The sequence below is a fragment of the Carcharhinus amblyrhynchos genome, chromosome 31, assembly GCF_965287045.1.
Source record: "Carcharhinus amblyrhynchos chromosome 31, sCarAmb.v2.hapA, whole genome shotgun sequence".
NCBI classification, from domain to species: domain Eukaryota; kingdom Metazoa; phylum Chordata; class Chondrichthyes; order Carcharhiniformes; family Carcharhinidae; genus Carcharhinus; species Carcharhinus amblyrhynchos.
In genome coordinates, this window is record NC_137354.1 from 6460172 (window position 1) to 6487230 (window position 27059).

The following is a 27059-nucleotide window of genomic DNA, read 5'->3' on the forward strand; positions in this document are numbered from 1 at the left end:
TCTCTTCCTTGACAATCTCGCTAGATTTTTTTTTCTTAATAAATGAGGATCAAAAAAGCAGGTTTTTGAGTCCAATTTCTATTTAATATTCATAAATCCAACCACCGGAAAGGCAGAGGGAGGAATTGCTCCAAAAGGATAATGTTCTAACTGTAACCAAGGATCCCCTGGATCCCAGTAGACCCAAGGGATCCATCCATTCTAGTCGAAAAAGGTAAGACACTGTCTACTCAATTAGCATTCATATTTCCTAACCATTTTGTCCAGGTGAAATTATATGAGCTTCGAGGTTTGGAATGGGCTATCCTTGGCAGTAAAATTTATTTATTAGTCACAAGTAAGGCTTACATTAACACCGCAATGAAGTTACTGTGAAAATCATCTAGTTACCACACTCCAGCACCTGTTCAGGTACATGGTGGGAGAATTTAGCATGGCCAATGGACCTAAGCAGCACATCTTTTGGACTGTGGGAGAAAACCGGAGCACGCGGAGGAAACCCACGCAGACACGGGGAGAACATGCAAACTCCACACAGACAGTGACTCAAGCCGGGAATCAAACCCGAGTCCCTGACCCTGTGAGGCAGCAGTACTAACCACTGTGCCACCATATCGATGAATAAAGCCTCAATCAATGCACCAAGATTGGATACTACCTTCAGCTTGAGTTTCAAATTTTTTGTGTCACGCAATGTGAAACACAAAAGGACTACGCTGTATGACTATGCAGTGAAACTCCATGTCTATAATTCCTGGTCTTATGGGAACTGTGTTATTAGAACCCTTTATGGGGCTTTGTCAGGGTGGTAGTTGTGGTGGGGGGGTGGGGAGGGCAATGGGTAAATAATATGCACCATTTAAATAATTTTATTTTTCCTCCAGGGAATCTGCAGTACTGTACAGGGCTGAGTTCATCTTTCCAAATAGTTTCCTTGTACATTGTCCTGGATTTTTACAATTGTGTCTGATGTAGGACAAGGAAAAGGAAAAAAAATCCCCAAACAGACTATATTCTGCAGGGAATTACATTGGGCTTTGCTTGTCTGCAGTGATTTATTTGCTACATGATAACCACATCTGCCCGACTCCACTATTAACGTATCACAAACCTGCTGCAACTGTTTGACAGGCAGTTTACAGCCATCAACTGGGGCACTGGGCTAGCACACTGGCCTCTGAAATTTGGTTCTGAATAGAGCCTAGATTGGCAATAGTCCTGAGGAAGCTGCTCCCTGCCTCCTGCCTCTTGGTCACAGAATACTACAGAGCAGAAGAGGCCCTTCGGCCCATTGCATCTACACCTACACATGACCTACCCACCTAATCCCACTTGCCAGTACTTGGCCCATAGTCCTGAATGTTATGATGCGCCAAGTGTTCATCCAGGTGCTTTTTAAAGGATGTGAGGCATCCCACCTCCACCACCCTCCCAGGCAGCGCATTCCAGACCATCTGAGTAAAAAAAGCTTTTCCTCAAATCCCCCCAAAACCTCCCAAGGATCATAAACAAAATGTATTTGTAGCCAGATTCAATTCAGTCCAAATCAAAATTAAAATGTGAATGGGACTCGGAAAGAAAAGGATCACTAGGAGTGGGAGAAAAATGGCAGACTGTTGCAGCAAGCAGTATTCTTCTGAGCTGCACTTTCAGGCAAACAACGTCAAGGGACCTTTACCTCTACACTTGACCATGCTATCCTTGAACTAGGAGTACTTGATTCAAGCAAAGAGAATAAAGTGTTCCTTTTTTTAACATCAGCATCTCGCTCCAAGGTCAGATATATTCACAAGGAATTAGTTCAACATATCACTGCAAAGATTTTACTGTGAAAGATTGGGATGGCTTTTGAAGAAATGCAAGGGTTTCTGATGAGAACAGGTCTTCTCCTACAGTGTCTCATGCATCACCTTCACAGTTCAAGCAGAATGTTCTTGCAAGGTCATCAGTTACCAGCGGCTGAGTTTGTCCAGCCGTGTTGCAGTAAGGCTCACCTTTCCGTAAGGTGAGGGGGGGAGGAATCCAACATTACCAAACGCTAGGAAAAGTTAATGGTGCCAGAAGAAGAGTAGAACCCTGAAGCGTCGGTGGAGAACCTCTGGGAGATGTGTACACAGTCCAGCTCCACCTCTCCGAAGTGGTAATTTTCATATTTCTGCAATGGAAAACAAAAAGTGTTAATATTTTAACCCTACAAGAGGATTTGCATTTTGGGTGCACCGAAGACTATTGTGATGTGGAGGAGGTAGGGGCATATGAACAGGAACTCTGTGCAACTACCCAAGTTCTACAGTCTACACTTAAGAGCCTAGCTTGACACTCTGGTGAAGTACCGAGGGAGTGCTGCACACCTGGAGATAATTTTTTTTGAGATGTGATATGAAACCAAAACCTTGATCTGCAATCTCAGTTGGACATAAGAGATCCCATCCAGAAGGACAGGAGCGTTATCCCAGGTTCCCTGAACAATTTTATTCAAAGAACATTACAGCACATGAACAGGCCCTTCAGTCCTCAAGCCTGTTCCTCAATCAACATTCTAAAAACAGATGATCTGGTCCTTTGCTTCTTGCATCTTGTGAGAGCTTACTATGCACAAATTGGCTGCTGCATTTCCTCCATTACAATAGAGCCTACACTTAAATCACTCTGGGATGTACTGAGATAGTGAAATGCACTAAATAAATGCAATTTCTTTTAATAATCCTTACATTGCTGAATAAATAGAATTTCATATAGTTTGCACAACAGATATTGTGATAGCCCTTAGGGTTTCAAACACAGAATTGAGGTTTACAAAACTGGTTGGCATGGTGACACAATCCTCCCACAGTCCAAAGATGTACAGGTGGTGGGTTGGCCATGTGTAGGATATGAAGATAGGGCAGGCGAGAGGGCATGGCTAAGATTGTCAGAGAGTTGGTGCAGACTCAATGGGCCAAATGGCCTCCTTCTGCTGTGAAAGGATTGTATCTGGATTGGGAGAGGTGTCTCATGAGGAAAGGCTGCACAAGCTAGGCTGTGCTTCTTTTGTTTATACCCAATTCAATCCAATCAAAGTCCAATTCAAAATCTCAGCAAGTGATTTTTGACTTTTTTTCATTTGATTTGATTTATTATTGTCACATGTATTAACATACAGTGAAAAGCATTGTTTCTTGTGTGCTATACAGACAAAGCATAACATTCAGAGAATGAAAGGAGACAGGACAGAATGCAGTGTTACAGTCATAGCCAGGGTGTAGAGAAAGATCAACTTAATGTGAGGTAAGTCCATTCGAGAATCTGACGGCAGCAGGGAAGAAGCTGATCTTGAGTCAGTGGGTATGTAACCTGAGACTTTTGTATCTTTTTCCTGATGGAAGAAGGTGGAAGAGAGAATGTCCTGGGTGCGTGGGGTCCTTAATTATGTTGGCTGCTTTACTGAGGCAGCGAGAAGTGTAGACAGAGATAATGGATGGGAGGCTGGTTTGTGCAAGGATTGGGCTACATTCACATCCTTTTGTAGTTCCTTCTGGTCTTAGGCACAGCAGGAGCAATATCAAACTGTGATACAACCAGAAAGAATGCTTTCTACGGTGCATCTGTAAAAATTGGTGAGAGTCATACCTGACATGCCAAATTTCCTAATCCAAGGTCCAAGCTGACAAGACAGGCTGGCCACTTCCTGTCTTGGGCATGATCTACATGATCCACTCTGATTGGAGCAGGCATTACACCTTCTCCAAGGCTCGATCTCACTCGCATCTTAGCCAAAAGGCCAAGACACCATTTTAAAAAATTGCTTCAAATGAAGCCTCAAGGTAACCTCATAGCTTCAACTAAGTGCAGGATGCCAAAGCTGCACTCAATTTTAGCCAAAAGGCCGGACGAGTAAGAGGCAACATGAGTGACACACATTAGATCCTCAGGGGGCTTAACAGGGTGGACATGGAGAGGATGCTTCCTCGTGTTGGTAAATGTAGAACCCGGGGGGGGGGGGGGGGGGGTGTGTGTTTAAAAGTAAAGACTCACTCTTTTTGTACAGAGACAAGGATTTTTTTTTCTCTCAAAAGACCGTATATCTCTGAAACTCTCTTCCTTCAAAGGTGGTGGAAGCACGGACTTTGAATATTTGTAAGGCAGAGCTAGATTCATTCTTGATCAGCAAGAGAGTGAAAGGTTATCGGACGGGTTGGCAGGAATGCGGGGGTTGAGGTTACAATCAGATCAGCCATGATCTTATTGAACGGCGAGGCATGTTCAAAGGGCCAGGTGGCTTACTCCTGCTCCTTGGTAGTCGGAGGCTCCTCCTCCCATCCCCACATTTCTGTTTTCCTGATGTGGCACACACGTTGAGCACAGTATCTGCAGAGTTTTGGATTTTGCTTGAATCTGTTGATTCACAGGAGTGCCATTTCCCTTGATATTCACTAATAACATTGATTTTCCCAAAGACAGCGCAGTATTCTCTTGCACAGCTGTTTCTCTCTTTTGGAAGAGAGGACAGGCAAGAATATGTCAATATTTTCAGAGGATCCTTTACAATGAAAACCACAACTTCAACAATTAATCCACTGCACCCCAAGGACCTCATTTCACTGCACATCAACTACTGTGACAAGGGGATTGATCCTTACCCTGCTAAACTGCAAGCTTGTACTTTCACACATCAGCCACCCTGAGCAGCTACTCCTATAATCTTACACATACAATATCATAATTTGGTGCATTAATCTTTATTCTTCCAAAATAATAAGATGGCATAGTGGTTAACACTGCTATATCACAGCATCAAGGACCTGTGTTCGATTACCAGCTTGGATCACTGTCTTTGATTTATCACATGTGTTAGTACACAGTGAAAAGTATTGTTACTTGTGTGCTACACAAAGCATACTGTTCACAGAGAAGGAAAGGAGAGTGCAGGATGTGGTGTTACAGTCATAGCTAGGGTCTCTGCAGAATCTACAGGTTCTCCCCGTGTCTGCGTGGGTTTCCTCTGGATGCTCCAGTTTCCACCCAGTCTCAAAAGGCATGCAGGTAAAAGCAAATTACTGCAGATGCTAGAATCTGAAACTAAAAGAGAAAATGCTGGAAAATCTCAGCAGGTCTGGCAGCATCTGTAAGGAAAGAAAAGAGCTGATGTTTCGAATTCAGACAGCCCTTTGTCAAGCACATTCTTCAAACTGCTGTTCTTGCAGCTTTGACAAAGGATCGTCTGGACTCAAAATGTCAGCTCTTTTCTCTCCTTACAGACACTGCCAGACCTACTGAGATTTTCCAGTATTTTCCCTTTTGGTCAAAGACGTGCTGGTTAGGTGCACTGTGCTGAATTCTCCCTCAGTGTACCCAAACAGGCGCTGGAGACTCGGAGATTTTCATAGTAACTTCATTGTAGTGTTAATGTAAACCTACTTGTGACACTAATAAATAAACTTTAAGTTTTAAGCAAATAGGAATTCTGCAAAACACATACAACAAGAAAATGCTGAATATAAGGAGTCTGGAATAAAAGACACATTCACTTACATTTTAACACGATTATTTGAGCTTATCTTAGTTAATTTAAAATGAAGTACATTCCCCTTGGCGATTTCATGAGAAACAAATTATTTTTAGTTGAAATTTTTCTGTTGCTTTGAGCACAATCTCTTGATAAGGCCACTTGGACAGGGCTGATGTTAACCAGCTACAGGCTCAGCAATCAGTTTAGCCAATTATAAGACACAGTTCACATCTGGTATCTCACAGATTCTTCAGAGCCAAGTAGCCCTCATTATAGCAACCCACTTGTAATGTTACGACGAACAACCTCGAGAGTTAGGAATCATGGCCTAGCTAGCTATGCCACAGGAAAACTGAACATCTTACAACGTGGGTGAGGTGTAACAGTCAACATTGCAAAAGATGCCAGGTATAGGGAAAAGGATTTGACAAGTTGTTCAATAAATTCTCAGAATCAACAGAGATTGACATTACCTGGGCAGCTGAGTCTTACTGAACTGGCTCACTACCAGCAACGCAACTCATTGAAAACAAAAACCATTTTGTGGATATGGCAACCCCTTGCAAGTTCAGCATTTATTGCCCATCCCTCACATTCTCCGTGGTCGTACAAGCTCAGCGAAGTGGGTACTTGATATTCTAGTCCAGAGAACAATGAAAAAATAAGGCTATTTATACACTTTGTCACCAAGTGAGAGCACTTTGCTAAATTAATTACTTTTATGGAGTGCAGAGGCCATCGTGTTGGCAAACACGGCAGGCCTTTGGCACCAACAGGAACTCGAGTTAGGAAGGAAGGTTTCTCTGGACAGAAACGCTTGATCGGGATTACGTTGCTCATGGTGCGGAGGAAGTCAAACACCAAAAGGTGCAACAGTCAACATTGTAAAAGCTGCCAGATATAGGGAAAAAGATTTGACAAGATGTTCAATAAATTCTCAAAATCGAAAGGGATTGACATTAGCTGGGCAGCAGCTTCTGGCTAAACTGGCTCACTGACCAAACTTAATAGTCAGACAAATGCATCTTATTTTGTAATGACATGCATTCGCCATTGTGGTATTATTTGATTTGATTTATTGTCACGTATTAACATAGTGAAACATTGTTTCTTGCATGCCACACAAACAAAACATATCATAGAGAAGGAAAGGAGAGGATGCAGAATGTAGTGTTACAGTCGTAGCTAGGATGTAGAGAAAGATCAACTTAATATAAGATAGTTTTATTCAAAAGTCTGACAGCAGCAGGGAAGAAACTGTTCTTGAGTCGGTTGGTACGTGACCCCAGACTTCTGTATCTTTTTCCTGAAGGAAGAAGGTGGAAGAGAGAATGTCCAGGGTGCGTGGGGTCCTCGATTATACTGGATGCTTTGCTGAGGCAGAGGGAAGTGTAGACAGAGTCAATGGATGGAAGACTAGACCAGCAAGAGAGTGAATATTTGCACATCAAATGAGGGATTCCATCAAATAAATTGCTGGCATTCAAAAAGAAGAAGTGGTTCTATGGGAGCTGTGAGAGAAAGACCAGGTGCTGAGGCTCCCTCTGGTGTGATATTTGCTATACCCCCATTGCTGGCCAACACTGACTGTGTCAGACCAAGAGACACCAGGTTTTACAGACAAAAAAAAATCTTACTTTGTGCATTCATGCATTCACCATTATGAGTCAGAAATGATGTTAAGATGAGGAATTTAGGATGACAATTGGTCAGGTGTTAAGATCTCCAGCATAAACTATTAAGGAATCATAGAATCTCTATTGTGCAGAAGAGGCCTTTCAGCCCATGAGTCAGCACCAACTCTCTGACGGTATCTTATTAATGCCCCTCCCCCACCCTATCCCTGAAACCCTACACATTTACCATGGCTAGTCAGTCTAAACTTCGCATCTTTGATCACTAAGAGGCAATATAGCATTGTCAATTCACCTAACCCATACACCTTTGGAGTGTGGGAGGAAACCGGAACACCCAGAGGAAACCCGTGCATCATGGGGAGAACATGCAAACTCCACATAGTCAGTCACCCAAGGCCAGTATCAAACCCGGGTCCTTGGAGCTGTGAGGCAGTAGTGCTAACCACTGTGCCACTGTCCACTCGTAGGATCTTGAGAATGAGGGATATGGTGGAAAGGGAACAGGAATCTCTGGAAAAGAGCTTGTCGGATGAAACAAGCTTTTGCTATCCTGAAATGTTCTTCACCATTTACATTAACTGTGGACCGGCTTCTTTCCAACTGCACTTCTTGACACGAGTACTATAATGTCAGTATCTCAATTTTATTCTGTACTTGGGTTAGTATGATTCATCTATCGCACAGCAGAAAGAAATGAACTCTTTGGCTGGAATTTTGCTGCCCTATCCACCATGGGAACGGGGAGGACAATGGGAAGGGCCATTGACATCGGGCAGAACTTTAGTTTTAGGATGAGCGAGGCTGTAAAATCCTGCCCTTTGCCTCAGCTGCTATTTTAGCTCAGTGTCATTGAAACTCAATGGCACTTCCTGCCTGTAGTGTTTTGGGGCCTGAACAAATCAATAGCTGATTGCTGTTGGTCCAATGCAGTCAGTGTTGGGCCACCAATGGGGAGGGATAGCAAAATTGCACCAGAGGGAGCCTCAGCACCTGGTCTTTCTCACACAGCTCCCATTGATCCACCTTTTTTTTTAATGCCAGCAATTTATTTGATGGAATACTCATTTGATGAGCAAGTACTCACGCTCCTGCAGGCTGGTACCATAATGGTGAATGCATGTCATACAAAATAAGATGCATTTATCTGTCTATGAAGTCTGGTGTCTCGTGGGGCTCTGCCACATTTCAAAAAGCTTCACACTTTTAAACTGACTGCCTCAAACATCAATCATGAAGTCACAACCAAACAAGTACAGAGCACACCATAAACAAGCTTACATAAACATCAGTACGAAGTTAATTGCTCCCACTGTGTGCTATTTTACATGAACTCAACTTCATTCTGGCCTTATCCACCGGGATAATCACCGCTCCACACTGTGATACATTCTACATGTCATGATATAACACTACTGATACTTCAAAGACAGAATCACTTGAATGAGAGTGAGCAGTTTTGTTCTTTCATGGGATATGGGCATGGTTTGCAGGATCAGCATTTATTGCCAATTTCTCTCACGTTTCAAAACTGAACTGCCTTCTTGTACCGTTGCAGTCTGTGTGATGTATATACATCCAGTGTGCTGTTGTGGGGTGGGGAGAGAGTGGGCAGTTCCAGGGTTATTTCAACCCAGTGACAGTGAAGGAATGGAAATATAGTTCCACGATGAGATGACTTGTGACTTGGAGAGGCACCTGGAGGTGGAACTCAGAGTCATAGAGGTTTACAGCACAGAAACAGGCCATTTGGCCCAACTTGGCCATACTGTCCAGTTTTTAAACCACTAAGCTAGTCTCAATTACCCGCATTTGAACCATATCCTTCTATACTCACCTTACCTACGTAACTATCTAAATGCTTTTTAAAAGACAAAATTGGGCAGCACGGTGGTTAGCACTGCTGCATTACAGCGCCAGGGACCTGGGTTTGATTCCCAGCTTGAGTTACTGTATGTGTGGAGTTTGTACATTCTGCTTGTACCTGCGCGGTTTCCTCCAGATGTTCTGGTTTCCTCCCAGTCTGAAAAATGTGCTGGTTAGGTATATTGATCTGAACAGGTGCCAGATTGTGGCGATTAGGGGAATTTCACAGAAACTTCATTGCAGTGTTAACATTAGCTTTACTTGTGACTTTACCTGTACCTGCCTCTACCACTGTCTCTGACAGCTTGTTCCAGACATTTACCACTCAGTGAAACAATTGCCCCTCTGGACCCTTTTGTATCTCTCCTTTCTCATCTTAAACCTATGCCCTCTAGTTGCAGATGCTAGTGTTCCCATGCATCTACCGCTCCTATCGTAGATGATAATAGATTGAGGGTTTGGAAGGTGATGTCAAAGGAGTTTTGGCAAGATGCTGCAATGCATCTTGTAGATTATACAAGCTGCTGTCTTGGTGTGCGATGGTGCAGGGAACTAATACTCAAGGTAGTGGATGGGGTGCCTATCAAGGGGGGCTGTTTTGTCCAGGATGGTGTCAAGCTTCTTGCATCTTGTTGGGGCTGCACTCATCCAGCTAAGGGGACAGTACTCCATCACACTCTTGACTTAAGCTTTGCAGATGGTGGATAGGCTTTGGGGAAAGCAAGCAGGTATGTTATTTGCTGCAGAATTCCCAAACACTGGAGATTGGAAATTTAAACAACAATATGCTGACTGGATCATAACCACTCATGAAGAAACAACAACTAGCAATAGAGTCATAGAAGTTTACAGCATGGAAACAGGCCCTTCGGCCCAACTTGTCTATGCCTTTTTTTGTTAAGCCCCTAAGACAATCCCAATTGCCTGCATTTGGCCCATACCCCTCTGTACCCATCTTACCCATGTAACTGTCTAAATGCTTCTTAAAAGCTAAAATTGTACCCACCTCTACCAATACCTCTGGCAGTTTGTTCCAGGCAATTACCACCCTCTGTATGAAAAAATTGCCCCTCTGGACACTTTTGTATCTCCCCCCTCTTGCCTTAAACCTATGTCCTCTAGTTTTAGACTCCCCTACCTTTGGGAAAGGATATTGACTACCTAGCTGATCTGCACCCCTCATTATTTTATACACTTCTATAATATTACCCCTCAGCCTTCCACCCTCCAGAGAAAAAAGTTCCAGTCTATCCAGCCTCTCCTTATAACTCAAGCCATCAAGTCCCAGTAGCATCCTAGTAAAATGAACAAAGTAATGTTCGATGACAATGGCAAGACAGTCAAGTATGGTGCGCAGAAAGGCTCAAAATGCCTGAATACAGAAGAACAATTTTTATATCTACACTGTACCTAGAACTTGAAATGATTTTCACATAATGAACCACAGAATGGTGGATGTGTTAAGCAACACAGAAAGACATACTTAGCACAGGAGCCCTGCTATCGTGTTGCTGGCCCAGTGTATTCAGTGAGCAAAGCACACCATGTTACTGGATAGCAACAAGCTACAACAATGTCATGCTGCATTCTGGAGCGTGGTAAATCTCTCACAGATGGTGAACTTATCAAGAGTGTTACACAGAGTGGTGCTGACACATTGTTCAGTGACTTTCCCCGGCAAGGACAAAATTAAACAGTGTAGTGGGGAGCAGAAATGCCTCTTGGTCAAAGCGCTGTGAAGGACAATGTCCAGTGCGTACCTAAAAACATCATGGAACAACTCAAGATTGGCCCGCAAAAGGATGTTGTCTGCTCACTGATGGAAGCAACGATGCGATGAAGTAAGCGACTCTCAACTTGCACTTGGTGCAAAATTGTGTGTGGATTAACCAAAGCGGTTCAGTCTACCAGAAAAAATACAAGGAAAGGCCAAAAAATAGAACACTGATGGAGGAAATATTTGTGACTGAAAGGATTGGTTTCCTGGTTTTGTTGAGTCAGGTGGTGAGGCCTCTCTTCAATGCTCACAATCATCCAGCCTGCCTCAGACAGACAATTGTGAGGGACTACGGGAGACATCCTAAAGGCAACACTGGAGATTACAAAGCACACTGTCACTCTAGCTCTGAGTCACCAGCATCGTACGTGGCGGCACAATGGTTAGCACTGCTGCCTCTCAGCGCCAGGGACCCAGGTTCGATTCCTGGCTTCGGTCACTATCTGTACGGAGTTTGCACGTTCTCCCCGTGTCTGCGTGAGTTTCCTCCAGGTGCTTTGGTTTCCACCTACAGTCCGAAAGGCTTGCTGGTTAGGGTGCATTGGCCATGCTAAATTCTCCCTTAGTGTGTCTGAACAGGCGCCACAGTGTGGTGACTAGGGGATTTTCACAGTGACTTCATTACAGTGTGAATGCAAGCCTACTTGTGACAATAATAAATAAATAGTACAAAACTTCGCTCATGCACAAATCGTCTCAGTTGGGTTAGTTAGGGGCAAATGTTTGATTAGCTTGTGGTGCCAGCTTGATTGAGGTAACCATCTTTGGCGGGGGAGAGAGAGGGAGAGAGAGAGGTGAAAGATGATCACAACTGACTTTCTACGGGTTTCCAGCATTCACACTTATTCACTGATTTAATAAGGCATTGCAGTAAACTGGGAAAAAATAACTGCGATTCTGGGAAAAACAACCAGCTGAGAACGGAGCACGAGAAATTTATAACACTGAAAAACATTGTCACAAAAACTGTGTCAAAAATATGATTAGAAGTCAAGTGGTGCAGACAGAAATGTGTGCAGATGTAAATACAGAGCGCTTTAAAATAAAGGGATACACAGTGATAAACTGGATATCATAAACTAATCTTGCACAATGTGTAGACAACATCCAAAGCCTTAAATCCAAGAACAACTCACTCCCTATGTGCCTTCTACAGAGAAAATGTCTACTAGCTACTCAGGCAGGAGTGTAACAGCTTTTCTCTAAGTCCAATAGCGATGCACAAGGGGATAAATAACATGAATATTACCCTGGGGAGATTGTCATTTTTCAATACTCGTTACCTGATCTTGCAGCTGCGCTCTGTCCAATTCCTCAGGGTAATTTCTTGGTTTCTTACACTCACCATGACTCACAAACAGGATTGTACAGCCCACTGCACAGAGTAGCCTAATGTGCATATGTATTAAGGGTGATTTTTTAAAGATTACTTTTAGCATTGCAGTGTTTTGATCGGCAGATTCCACACCCCCAGCACTCATCAAGCGAGATAACTTCATTGGCCTGTGCACATTTGGAGGTTAGAAGATGGACACATACCCAATGATTTTCAGTTTGGCAAAGAAGCAAGAATCATAGAATCCCTACAGTGCAGAAGGAGGCCATTTGGCCCATCGAGCTTGCACCAGCCACAATCACACCCAGGCCTTTTCCCTGTAACTTCACGTGTACCCTGCTAATCCCCCTGACACTAAGGGACAATAATTTAGCATGGCCAAGCCACCTAACGCACGTCTTTTGGACTGCGGGAAGAAACTGGAGCACCCGGAGGAAACCCACGCAGACACAAGGACAACGTGCAGACTCCACACAGACTGTGACCCAAGCCAGGAATTGAACCCGGGTCCCTGGCGCTGGGAGGGAACAGTGCTAACCACTGTGCCACCAGACGACAAGCAGGATGTCCAAATCTCTGCTTCACGGATGCCGGTGAGTGCAACCTGAAGGTCCTAAACATTGACATTAGCACCTGGAAGACAGGAGCTGATGACAGAGGGAAATGGCGCCATTACCAGTGGACTAGTGTATACCACCATGGTGATTAACGGCTACAGCAGCTTGCCAACCAGCACCAACATCATGAGCAATAATCTTTGATTGTTAAAAGGCAAAACATTTTGGAAGCAACTGTTCCTCCACACCAAATCGGGGAGTAACACAAAAGGGTGGCACAGTGGCTATCACTGCTGTCTCATAGCTGGCGACCCAGGTTCAATTCCGGCATCTGTGTGGAGTTTGTACATTCTCCGTGTCTGCATGGGTTTCCTCCGGGTGCTCCAGTTCCTTCCCACACTCCAAAGATGTGCGGGTTAGGTTGCTTGGCCATACTAAAATGATCCTTGTTTAAGGGGGACTAATATGGTAAATACGTGGGGTTATGGGGATAGACGCTGAGTGGGATTGTAGTCGGTGCAGGCCTGATGGGCCGAATGGCCTCCTTCTGCATGGTAGAGATTCTACCTGAGCTGCATTTATGTTCTAAACAATATTATTCAAACGTGGGAGTGGCACAGTGGTTAGCACTGCTGCCTCACAGCGCCAAGGACCTGCATTTGATTCCCAGCTTGGTTCACTGTCTGTGTGGAGTTTACATGTTCTCCCCATGTCTGTGAGAGTTTCTGGTTTCCATCCACAGTCCGAAAGATGTGCTGGTTAGGCGCATTGGCTATGCTAAATTCTCTGTGTACCTGAATGGGCATCGGAGTGTGGCGACTAGGGCATTTTCACAATAACTTCATTGCAGTGTTGATGTAAGCCTACTTGTGACACTAATAAACAAACATTTAAACTTTACAGTAGATGATAACCACTCCAATTACTGTGACAAAGCAGAGAGATTGCCTCAGATGGCCTGGTTCATTCAGCCATCAGCAGAAGTGCAGCATGTGAAGTGACCCCCATCCCCAACAGAACTGGCTGTCTGGCAGGCCCATCATCAGATGGAAGGATGCCGACGATGGCTTTAGCATCACTGCAATGCTGAACGAGGAATCTAATCCGTGTCTTTTAAAGCACTGCACAACCCCAATATTAATCCTTTGAGTTAACGATTGATAGGTGGCTTTTGCAGACTATGGCTCCCCGTTGCACCTCAAACCTAGTGAAAAATAATGGGAGCTTTCACATAATCTTTTATTTGCTTCGGAATGAATCTGCGCTTTCATTATTTGTTTGAATAATATTGTTTGGAATGTAAATGATGACAGTTTAATGCAGCTCAGATGCTTTTGTGTTGCCCCCAGATCTGATGTTGCTCCCAAAATGTTTTGACTTTTAACAAACATTGCTGATGATCCACTTTTACCATCTGCTCCAATTAGCCATGGAAAGGCTGTACAAGGCCAGTATTATGACTATGTAAGAATTCCTTGTTAAGTCTGCACAACAGCTTGATTTTAAACCTTCCGGTTTTTAAACCATTTAAAGAGGAACTGCAATTATTGGGCTTCCGCAAGCAGTGGAATGGCAATCTTAGTTTATCTGCCACGGAATGAAAGATTTCAATCGCTGCCTGAAAACAATCTCCTGCACAATTCTGATTGCTTGATAGGGGTTACTGAACCTGTGTCCTGAAGACACCTTGCACCTCATCAGAAGTACACAGTGGTTAACACTGCTGCCTCACAGCTCCAGGGACCTGGGTTTGATTCCTGGCTTGGGTCACTGTCAGTGCAGAGTTTGCACACTCACCCCATGAGGACATTCTCTCCATGTCTGCGTGGGTTGCCTGCAAGTGCTCTGGTTTCCTCCCACAATCCGAAGATGTGCAGGTTAGGTGGTTTGGCCGTGCTAAATTGTCCATTAGTGTCTTGGGATGTGTAGGTTAGAGGGATTAGCGGGATAAATGTTTAGAGTTGTGGGGCCTGGGGTGGGATTGTTGTCGGTGCAGACTTGATGGGCTGAATGGTTTCCTTCCGCACTGTAGGGAATTCTATGAAGTCTATATTACGAAGTAAGTGCAGGTGGAGGCTGTTTGGTCCAACGAACGTGATTTCCCCATTCAATAAGATCAAGGCTGGTCCGATTGTGGCCGTAACTCCACTTTTCCTGCCTGTTGCCTGGGGTGGCACAGTGGCTAGCATTGCTGCCTCACAGCATCAGGGACCTGGGTTCGATTCCCAGCTTGGGTCACTGTCTGTGCAGAGCTTGCACGCTTGCCCCGTATCTGCGTGGGTTTCCCCCGAGTGCTCCTGTTTCCTCCCACAGTCCGAAAGTCATGCTGGTTAGGTGCATCGGCTGTGCTAAATTCTCCTTCAGTGTACCCAAACAGGCGCCAAAGTGTGACGACTAGGGGATTTTCACAGCAACTTCATTGCAGTGTTACTGTGAGCCTATTTGTGACACTAATAAATAAACTTTGATTCTTTTGTCAAAATCTATCTAACACAGCCTTGAGTATATCCAATGACATTGTCTGTGCTTCTCTCTGTCAAAGAAAATTCCAAAGATGAACAACTTTGAGAGAAAAAGAATCCTCATCTCCATTTTAAGTGGGAGATCCCTATTTTTCAGCTGTGCCCCTAGTTCTGGATTCTCCTACACGAGGAAGGATTCTCTTAGCATCTACCCGATCACGAAAGAAAACAAAGAGCTCTGTGGAGTAGGACTGAAAGGGGGAAATCCTTTACACAATTAGGTTGATTGGCCATGCTAAATTGACCCTAGTGTCGGGAGGGTTAGCAGGGTAAATATGTGGGGTTGTGGGTATAGGGCTGGGTGAGATTGTGGTCGGTGCAGCTTCGATGGGCCAAATGGCCTCCTTCTGCACTGAAGGGATTCTATGAATTCCCATACAGCAAGTCCAGAATCTTGGCTCGGATAACTCAAAGGACGCATCGCCATCCCTCCCACCCTCTGGCTGTGCTCATGCAACCATCTGCACATCAGAGAATAGCAGAACAGGCTGAATGCCCACCCACTCCGATTGGTGAACAGCAGAGAACTGGGGAGAAACTTAAAAGAAAATAAATTAAACAGTGACGCTTGAGACAATCAGAAAGAAGACAACTTGTTCATTGTGCGAACGTGCATTTAAATCGTGGCCTTCATGTCAAAACATCACCATAGTATTTTGTACGAGTACAGAGACCATTACACAAGTAAATACGGCAGTGATCGTTCTACAAACATGTCACAAGATGAATGATCAATTAATACTCTCCCTGGTGATTTGAGGCAAGAGGCGAAGGCTGATCAGAAATTGGGACAACACCACACTCCCCTTTGAATCGAAGTCTAGGATCTTTAATATCCAACTTCACAGGCATTTCCATAGAATCATAGAATCCCTACAGTGCAGGAAGCCATTCGGCCCATCAAATCTACATCAACTGTAATTCTGCCCAGTCTCTATCCTTGTAACCCCACGTACTTACCCTAGCTATTCCCCCGATACTAAGGGGCAATTTAGCGTGGCCAATCGACCTAACCTGCATATCTTTCGGACTGTGGGAGGAAACCGGAGCACCCGGAGAAAACCCGCAGACACGGGAGAACGTGCAGACTCCACACAGACCCAAGCCGGGAATTGAACCCAGGTCAGTGACGCTGTGAGGCAGCGCTGCTAACCACTGTGCCACCCTTTAACTGAATTTAATGTCTTATTTGAAGAAAGGCGCCTTTGACAGGGCAGCACTCCCTCTGGATCACGGCAGCTAAGTTTATCAGCTCAAAGCCTGTTATGCAGCTTAAACTCTGAATTTACTGACTCTGAGACAAGACCCATCACACCAAGCTGACGTTCCTTACAACTCAAACAATGGACCATTCTTCACTGTTCACATTGTCAGATGTGGTTTTCATTGATGGTTCTGCTGCTAAAATGCATGTTTTCTGAGTTGATGTCTATAGAAATACTTGCATTTATGCAGCATCTTTCATAACTTCACAACTCCATAAAGCGAAACCAACGAAGTGCTCTCGAAATGTTGTAACGTCGGAAATGTGCCACTCAATTAATATACAGCAAGCTCCCACAAATGGCAATGACCAGAAAATATCGTTGGGTGAAGTAGTGTCGATTGAGGGGAGAAATGTTGGCCAGATCACTGGGCAGAATTCTTCTGCCCTTCTTCAGAATATTGTCACAGGATGTTTCATGTTCACTTGAGCAGGTCCCCGGTTTGACATCTCACCTGAAAGATGGAACTTCCATCAGCTCAAGTCTCTGGAGTCACTAAGGTTCTATAAAGCTGCAAGTCATGGTGCGGCTTTATAGAACTTCAGTTAGGCTGGAGTTGGAATATAGTGTTCAATTCTGGTTGCCACACTACCAGAAAGATGGAGGTTTTGGAGAAGTACAAAAAAGATTTACCAGGATGTTGCTTGGTGTGGAGGGCATTAACTATGAGGAGAGGTTGGAGAAATTCAGTTTGTTCTCACTGGAATGATGGAGGTTGAGGGGTGACATGACAGAAGTCTACAAGGTTATGAGGGGCACGGACAGAGTGGATAATCAAAAGCTTTTTCCCCAAGGTGGAAGAGTCAGTTACTAGGAAGCATAGGTTTAAGGTACGAGGGGCAAAGCTTAAAAGGAGATGGACGAGGCAAGTTTTGTTTTTTTTTACACAGAGGGTGGTGGGTGCCTGGAACTCGCTGCCGGCGGAGGTAGTGGAAGCAGATACGATAGTGATATGAGGGATATGGTCCCTGGAAGAGTAAACCTCAGGTTTTAGTTCAGACAGGCAGCATGGTCGGTGCAGGTTGAAAGGCTGAAGGGCCTGTTCCTGTGCTGTAATTGTCTTTGTTCCTTGAGTGGGAATTGAACCTGCAACTTTCTGATCTGAAAGCAGAAATGCTACCCACTGAGCCATGATTGGCATATATGTCTAAACATGTGTGTGTGTGTGTGTGTGTGTGTGTGTGTGTGTGTGTGTGTGTGGGTGTGGGGGGGGTGGAATTTTGAATATTGTATACTTAACAGAATTGAAGTGGTGAAGAAAGCATTGAGAATCGATTAATGGACACTAACCGGAGGCAAAAATCAGCAAAACCCAGACGTTTTACCTGGGACCTACCTGTTTTGTGTGGCTCACTACTAAAGCTGTCGGAGTATCCACCTGTAAGCCCAACTGGGAGCTGTTCAGAATATTTTTCATATTGCAGTTCACATTCTATAATTGTGCCAAGTAAGGAAATGGGATTTATTTTCCCAATTGCAGTCTGTGACCAAGTTACTAACCTTCAATACATTTCTTGCATCAAAGGACTCTCTTTCACGCAAATTCTGCTTGCCTGGCGTGGCATTGGCTCGGCCTTCCACTAGAAATCGATAAAGGTTTGTGTTATTCAAAGATGATCACAGCTCCAAAATAGGGGGCTGTAAAGACTATTGCACAAAGCAAATGAATGCAGCTCAGAATTATCAGTGGATCTCACATTTGCTGCCCGTCCCCGCCATGTAAAACTCAGATGCTGTGCCACCAGTATTGATATCCCAAATAGCCCTTCATGTTCGGCCCAAAATATATTTCATGTATACATTTTATAAAGATAGGTAACTGTGCAAATTTGACATTACGCAAAGTTCAATTTCTTTTATTGCTGTACGTGGCACACTTTAAGCATGATGAGGTACCTCTCTGCGGGTTTCCTCCGGGTGTTCCGGTTTCCACCAACAGACCAAAGAAGTGCAGTTTAGGTGGACTGACCAGGTTAAGTTGCCCCATAGTGTCCCAAAATGCTAGGTTAGGGGCATTAGTGGGGTAAACATAGAAGATAGATCAGGAGGCCGCCATTTGGCCCTTCAAGCCTGCTCTGCCATTCACCATGATCGCGGCTGATTGCCCAACTCAATAGCCTGCTTTCTCCCAATAACAAAGAACAAAAAAAATTACAGCACAGGAACAGGCCCTTCAACCCCTCCAAGCCTGCACCGACTACGCTGCCCAATTTAATTAAAACCCTCTACCCTTCCGGGGACCATTTCCCTCTGTTCCCATCCTATTCGTGAACTTGTCAAGACTTCCCTTAAATGTCACTACCTTCACCTGGTAACAAGTTCCAGGCACCCACTACTCTGTGTAAAAAAATCTGTCTCATACATCTTCTCTAAACCTTGTCCCTCGCACTTTAAACCTATGCCCCCTTGTAATTGACTCATCCATCCTGGGAAAAAGCTTCTGAATATCCATTCTGTCTATGACTCTCTCAGTCTCGTAGACTTCCATCAGGTCTCCCCGCAACCTCCATCGCTTCAGTGAGAACAAACCAAGTTTCTCCAACCTCTCCAACTACTCTTCATAGCTAATGGCTTCCATACCAGGCAACATCCTAGAAAATCTTTTCTGTACTCTCTCCAAAGCCTCCACATCCTTCTGGTGGTATGGCGACCAGAATTGAACGCTATATTCTAAGTGTAGTCTAACTAAGGTTCTATAAAGCTGCAACAGGACTTGCCAATTTTTAAACTCAATACCCCGGCCAATGAAGGCAAGCATGCCACATGCCTTCCTGACTACCTTCTCCACCACCTTCTCCACCTGCATTGCCACTTTCAGTGACCTGTGTACCTGGACACCCAGATCCCTTTGCCTATCAATACTCTTAAGGGTTCTGCCACTTACTGTATATTTCTTATCTGTATTAGACCTTCCAAAATGCATTACCTCACATTTGTCCAGATTAAACTCCATCTGCCGTCTGTCCGCCCAAGTCTCCAACTGGTCTATATCCTGCTGTATCCTCTGATGGTCCTCATCGCTATCTGCAAATCTACCAACGTTTGTGTCGTCTGCAAACTTACTAATCAAACCAGTTACATTTTCCTCCAAATCATTTATATATATTACAAACAGCAAATAACCTTGGATACTGTTCTCCCTAAATGTTTATCTAGCCACCTCTTTTTATTTTGCTGCAACAAACGGGTATCAACAAAATTGGCATGGGGCAGGCACGCACACAAGAGTTGCCACAGTGCCAAAGTGTGGTGCTCAATACATTCAATATTTTGGCATCAATTACTTCCTGTGGTAATGAAGTCCACAGGCTCACCACTCTTTGGGTGAAGAAATATCTCCTTATCTCCATCTTAAGTGGTCTACTCCAAATCCTTAGACTGACACTCCTGGTTCTGTATTCCCCCACCATCAGGAGTATCCTCCCTGCATCTACCCTGTCTAGTGCTGTTAGAATTTTACAAGCCTCTATGAGATCCCCTTGTTTGAACTCCAGTGAAAACAATCCTAACCTAGTCAATCTCTGCTCATACATCAGCCCCGCCATCCCTGGAATCAGCCTGGTAAACCTTCGCTGCAGTCAGTCGAGAGCAAAAACATCCTTCCTCAGAAAAGGAGATCAAAACTGCACACAATATTCCAGGTGTGGCCTAGTACGTGGGATTACGGGGATAGGATCGGGGGAGGGGGAGTGGGCCTGGGTAAGATGCTCTGTCGAGGGTCAGTGCAGACTTGATGGGCCGAATGGCCTCCTTCTGTACTGCAGAGATTGTATGATGAATTGCAGTCTATATTTACATCATGCATTGCATGCCAGACACACAGCGTTAAAGTACTGCTTCCCGCCCCTTACAAAACTATGGGAGAAGTGCCTTTCCCCATTGAGCTATTGCAACAGCTCCCCAAGCATTAGTGCATCCTTCAGCATGTTGTTTTGGATCTTGGAATGAGCTGGTTGGCACGACTCCATCACGGGCAGCTTTCTGCATTGGAAGACATTGTTATCGACGTCCCAGCTCCTTTTACCCCTGTGCCAACTATCCCCCTGCCTCCTGCAGGCGTCAGTTCCTACGGCAGGATGGCATCAACAGGTGTTGCTCACCCTGCAGCTGCTCACTCAAACTGATCAATCTTCAGCAGTGAATTACGTCAATGTGGGCTTATTGCAACTCTGAAACCACCCTGAGCAACCACAGACTGGGCGAGAGAGAGACCACACTAATCTTATCAGAAACCCAACAGAAAATAAGTCTCATACCAGATAAAAAGGGGATTAAGATTTCATTTGTTTGTTGGGGACCTAATATAAATAAGCAGCTCAACACTGATATTAGCACCCTGCTCACCTGCACAATTCCAACATCCCCTCCCCCCTACTAACCCTTCGCCCTCTCCAGTAAACCCCAGAACAAAAGATTGTGTGTCTTATCTATGTGCATACATTGTACCGGAGGAGCTGAAGGCACATATTTTAGACCATGTTAACCTCCTTAATACACGTACCTCCTGAACTGTGCATCACACCAAAGGCTATTGTGAAACAGTTTTGGAATTTCAGCCAGTTTAGGCACAAATGAAGTGCAGAAAGTAGATTTGGATCAGCTTATGTGCAAGAATCTGTAGCAATAAGAGGATGGTTCCCTCTTTTTAGCATTTTTCATGCAACCCTAAGTACTTTGTCTTTTTGCATTTGAGATTTCACTGTCGATCAAGTTTTTTTTAAAAGTTTATTTATTAGTCACAAGCAAGACTTCCATTAACACTGCAATGGAGTTACTGTGAAATTCCACTAAATGCCGCACTCTAGCACCTGTTCAGGTCAATGCATCTAACAAGCACTTCTTTCAGACTGTGGGGGGAAATCAGGAGATTCTGGAGGAGAATGTGCAAACTCCACAGTGACCCAAGCCAGGAATCGAACACAGACCCTGGGGCTGTGAGGCAGCAGTGCTCACCATTGTGCTGCCCATAAGGAGGCAGGTTAACATTTTGAGTGTGGGATCCACATCAAAACTGAGGCTGGGATGGCAAGTGCACTGCTCAGTCGGAAACTGAAGAAAATTGCTAGGAAATGGAGAAAGAGCAAGGGATGGAGACCAGCTGGATTGCTCTTCAAAAGACTAAACACACAATCAATGGGCTGAATGGCCTCCTTCAGTGCTGTATTATTCCATGATTCTAGACCTGAAACATTAACTTGCCTTTCCTAACTGTAGATGTTGATGCTAGTGTTGTGAAGCATCTTTATAGCAGTAGTCTTAATTCTAATGGATTAATATCATGATCGACACAGCATGTTTTTAAAGAAAATATCATTAGTCTCAGAAGCAGGCTTACATTAACACCACAATGAAGTTACTGTGAAAATCCCCTTGTCGCCACACTCCGGCGCCTGTTCGGGTACACTGAGGGAGAATTTAGTGTGGCCAACGCACCTAACCAGCACATCTTTCGGACTATGGGAGGAAACCGGAGCACTTGGAGGAAAACCACGTAGACACGGAGAGAATGTGCTAATTTCGCTCATGATGCGCAGATGTCAGTGTTGGATTGGGGTAAACGTGGTAAAAAGTCTCACAACACCAGGTTAAAGTCCAAAAGGTTTATTTGATAGCAAATGTCACTAGCTTTTGCGGCTTTGCCCCTTCGTCAGGTGAGTGGGGAGTTCTGATCATAAACAGGGCATATAAAGGCACACAGGTTACAGAATACTGATTAGAATGAACTCGCATTCTAATGGGTATTCTGTAAACTGAGTGCGTGCCTTTATATGCCCTGTTTGTGATCAGAACTCTCAACTCACCTGACAAAGGGGCAAAGCCCCGAAAGCTAGTGATGTCTGCTGCCAAATAAACCTTTTGGACTTTATCCTGGCGTTGTGAGATTTCTTACCAAACTTCACACAGACAGTGACCCAAGCTGGGAATCAAACCCAGGTCCCTGGCGCTATGAGGCAGCAGTGCTAACCCACTGTGCTGTCCTATAGTATATTGGTATGTTTAGATTCTTCAGGTGAATAGATGACTACCGGTCACACTGTGTGCAAATCGGTGGTGCGAAGTGCTGTGTGTGGGAAATCTGATGAGTGTTTCACATATACCTGTTGGGTCCCTTCTGAAAAGGGTGTTCATCAAAGTTGCATGGAGTTTCACCTTGTCCCATTCCTTCTCCATCAGCCCCGAGGCGACAAAACTCTCCAACAGCCCATCTGCAATCAGCTGCAATCTACACACAAAGAAATAATAGATTCAAGAGAAACAATGGGAACATGCACCAAACCTGGTCGATGACAGATTCATATTTCACAGCAGCACAGTTCACCTACTATCGTATCTGATCAGGTTTTGTTTCAAGGTGTTCTCTGCTCCCCCCTCACCCCCAATTCTGCTAGCGGCTCAGAAGGAGAATCATTGAATTCCTATAGTGCCGAAGGAGGCCATTTAGCCCATTGAGCCTTCACTGACAACAATCCCACCCAGGCCCTACTACCGTAACCCCACGTGTACCTCGCTAACCCCTCTAACCTATGCATCCTGGAACACCAAGGGGCAATTTAGCATGGTTAGTATACCCACCCCACGCATCTTTGGACTGTGGGAGGAAACCGGAGCATCCAGAGGAAGACCACGCAGATGCGGGAAGAATGTGCAACTTCACACAAACAGTAACCCAAGGCTCCTGAGGGCATGCTGATTTGATCTGATTTATTATTGTCACATGTATTAGCATACAGTGAAAAGTATTGTTTCTTGCACGCTATACAGACAAAGCATACCATTTATAGAGAAGGAAAGAGTGCAGAATGTAGTGTTACAGTCATAGCTAGGGTGTAGAGAAAGATCAACTTAAAGCGAGGTAGGTCCATTCAAAAGTCTGATAGCAGCAGGGAAGAAGATATTCTCGAGTCGGTTGATACGTGACAGACTTTTGTATCTTTTTCCCGATGGAAGAAGGTAGAACAGAGAACGTCCTGGGTCATTGTTTATGCTGGCTGCTTTTCCAAGGCAGCAGGAAATGTAGACAAAGTCAATGGATGAAAGGCTGGTTTGTGTGATGGATTGGGCTACATTCACGACCTTTTGTAGTTCCTTGCAGTTTTGGGCAGAGTAGGAGCCATACCAAACTGTGATACAACCAGAAAGAATGTTTTCTATGGTGCATCTGTAAAAGTTGGAGAGAGTTGCAGCTGACATGCCAGATTTCCTTAGACTTTTGAGAAAGTAGAGGTGTTGGTGGGCTTTCTTAACTGGAGTGTCGGCATGGGGCTCCAAATCCATGATCATAACCATCTAGAAAGATAAGGTTAATAGGTGCATGGGACACCCCCACCTACAAGTTCCATTCTACATCACAGACTATCCTGAGCTGGAAAGCCATCACTATTCCTTCACTGCTGCTGGTGCAAAAATCCTGAAACTGGCTCTGAAACAGCAGTGTGGGTACTTACCCCATTCAGATTTCAGTGGATGAAGAAGGTGGCTCACCACCACTTTTCATAGAATCACCCCTACAGTGCAGGAGGCCATTCAGCCCATCAAGCCTGCGCCGACCACAATACCACCCAGGCCCTAGCCCCATAACTCCATGCATTTATCCTAGCTATTTCCTCCTTAACACTAAGGAGCAATTTATTATGGTTAATCCACCTAACCTGCACATCTTTGGACTGTGGGAGGAAACCGGAGCACCCGGAGGAAACCCACGCAGACACGGGGAGAACCTGCAAACTCCACACAGACAGTGACCCAAGCCGGGAATACAACCCGGGTCTCTGGTGCTGTGAGGCAGCGGTGCTAACCACTGTGCTGCCCTCAAGGGAAGTTAGGAATGGGCAATAAATGTTGGTTTTGCAAATAATGCACTTTACAAACATAAATCATTATATGCAGTACCAATCTCAGAGGCATTCCAAACAACGTGATTAGAACAGTCTGTCAGGAACACGAGTTAAGTTGCTTTCAGTAGAGAAGGGTTTTGCCTTGAACTACAGCGAACCCAATCAAAGTCGGAATACACCGAGTACAACTGATGTCAGTAACTTGATCTTGTGGGCGGATGAAGGTAGGAGGCTATTTTTACACTGCGGTGAGTTACAGCAGGCCAACCAGCCCCTGAGTAATTCTGAGTCCCAAATCGAAACCCAGCAATATCTCCTGCCATCTGGCATGCAAGGATGGGCAAGCAGCAATACCAAAACCACATGGGACTGCAGCCAACCTGACTTACAGTGCCACCTTGCAGAAATCCCTGGAATAGAGGGAGATTCTGATCTGTAAGGCATGTGAAGCAGCACAGCTATTAGGTCCCCTGCGTAGGTAACAATTACTTCCATTTTCCATGTAAATAAGCAACTATAAACAGGATGCCTTTAACACTGCCTGACCCATCATTCACAGTATTACACTGGGGAGCTAGTGCTAAAACGCATCTTTTGCTTTGTCCAGTAATGCATTTGGCTGGAGCATTAAATTATTGTAAGAGTGACCTCTCCACCAAAATTACAAGCAACCATCTTAACAGCTATTCAGAACAAATGCCTCTCGGATCTGGGATGTCACCCAACTAAGTGGATACAGTGTCCCCCCAATGTAAAATGGTTCCAACCATAAGCACAGATATTTCAGGAGTTATCTCACAGGAAAGAATCATTTCGAAGAGTTGGTGCTGATTCATTTGCCGAATGGGCTTCTTCTGCATTGTACTAATTTTATGGTTGTGAAAAACGCTATAGAAATCCAAATCTTTCCTTTCTTTCTTTCATCATGGTCTCAGAAAAGTCCAAATGAATTACCTTGTAACGCAGTGGCTGCTATCCAGGAGAACCCAGCCATAATATCATAGAATCACTGAATTGTACAGCACAGGAATAGTCCATTCTGACCAGCCCAACTGTGGCAGCTATCCAATTACTGCACTCTTTTCCCAGAGTCCTGCAAATCTTTTCCTGTTCCCTCTGGCAAATTATTATTTGATCTGCTTCCACCACCCTTTCAGGCAGCATAGGCCAGATCATAAGCACTTTCGCTGCAATTGCCGCAACAAGGTTTTCCCAATAGCTACAATATGAATAGTTGCTTTTTTCCCCTTTGGAGCTATTGATTGCTGCAGGTCCGCTGGACACATTAGGGCATATTTGATTACTGGGTGGGAGAAAGGAGAAGGGAGACTGTATTTATTTTAATATCCACGGTCTAAAGAGGGAAGTAATCTCAACTCTGTCTTCCCCAGAAACTCACCTGATGAAGGAGTGGCACACCAAAAGCTTGTTCTACAAAATAAACCTATTGGATTTTAACCTGGTGTTGTGAGACTTCTTATTGTGCTTATAGTGATAGAATGAACCATCAGATTCTACCTCACTTACTTGTCCGTTCCATTCTTAATTTGAATCTTCCCGTAAAGCACATCGACCATACTTGGGTCATCATTCATGTATTCAATCCCCTCCATCCTCACGACGAGCGGCTTTCCATCAGTAAGTTTACTGGAAGAGACGCATCATGCAAGGCAGTCAGAGGACAAGTAAAGCATTTGCCACAGTTAAAGCCACAGCAACTACTGAAAGACTGGGTTACCAGATTTAACCAACAGAGTTACACCATGAGGGCATCAGAAAACAAAATATATAAAACACAACATGCTAAAGCAAGCCATGACTTGTTTAATGTGCTCTATCTGAACACAGGCAGAAGATTTGATTTGATTTATTGTCACATCTATTAGTATACAGTGAAAAGTATTGTTTCATGCGCTATATAGACAGAGTATACCTTTCATAGAGAAGGAACTGAGGAGAGTGCAGAATGTAGTGTTACAGTCATAGCTAGGATGTAGAGAAAGATCAACCTAATGTGAGGTAGGTGCACTGAAAAATCTGACAGCAGCAGGAAGGAGCTGTTCTTGAGTTAGTTAGTATGTGAACCCAGACTTTTGTTTCTTTTCCCAACAGCAGAAGGTGGGAGAGAGAACATCCAGGGTGTGTGGGGTCCTTGATTCAAATGGGAAAAGGTAATTTGTCCTTCAATGTCTTTGACTTCATTGTCTTACCTGGTAGATCAACTCAATTATCTACTATTGAATATTTTATAATACCCATTTTAATTTCCTTTACAGTAATTTAAGTTTTCATCTTCTACTGATTAACATTGGAATAGTATTCAAAGTTCTCTTCCCCCACCCTCACCTTAACCAATGCCATGTTATATGATTAATGACTTTTAAGGTTCACTCCTTCAACTTTTGTCTTAAGTGCCAATCTTGGACAATGGTATCACCTTCAGAGTTAAAAAGCTGTGGGTTCAATAGATGTGAGCACACAATCCAGGCTGACACTCCAGTGCAGTAGGAAGAGGGTGCTGCGTTGCTGGAGGTGTCATGTTTCAGATGAGATATTAAATCGAGGCCCAATCTGCCCTCTTAAGAGGGGCTTAAAGTTCCAATAGTGATATTTGAAGAAAAGCAGGGGGAGTACTTCCTGATATTATAGAACCATGCAATCCCTATAGTGCAGAAGGAGGCCATTCGGCCCATTGAATCTGCACCAACTCTCTGGAAGAGCATTTTAACTAGGCACCCCCACCCCCCACAATCCCTGTAAAGCTGCAATTTACTAATTC

General features: G+C 44.4%; 1 protein-coding gene across 1 annotated transcript in view; it reads right to left on the reverse strand.

The window, feature by feature from the left end:
* Positions 1-854: 854 nt before the first annotated feature.
* Positions 855-27059, reverse strand: part of ascc1 (activating signal cointegrator 1 complex subunit 1) — a 55488-nt gene continuing 29283 nt past the window's right edge. Inside the window, exons 7-10 of the mRNA XM_080215663.1 lie at positions 25808-25927; positions 22544-22668; positions 17946-18025; positions 855-2155 (exon numbers count right to left, since the gene is read on the reverse strand). Coding sequence (XP_080071789.1) covers positions 2039-2155; positions 17946-18025; positions 22544-22668; positions 25808-25927 — 442 coding nt within the window. The 3' untranslated portion in view covers positions 855-2038. The remainder of the gene's footprint in view (positions 2156-17945; positions 18026-22543; positions 22669-25807; positions 25928-27059) is intronic.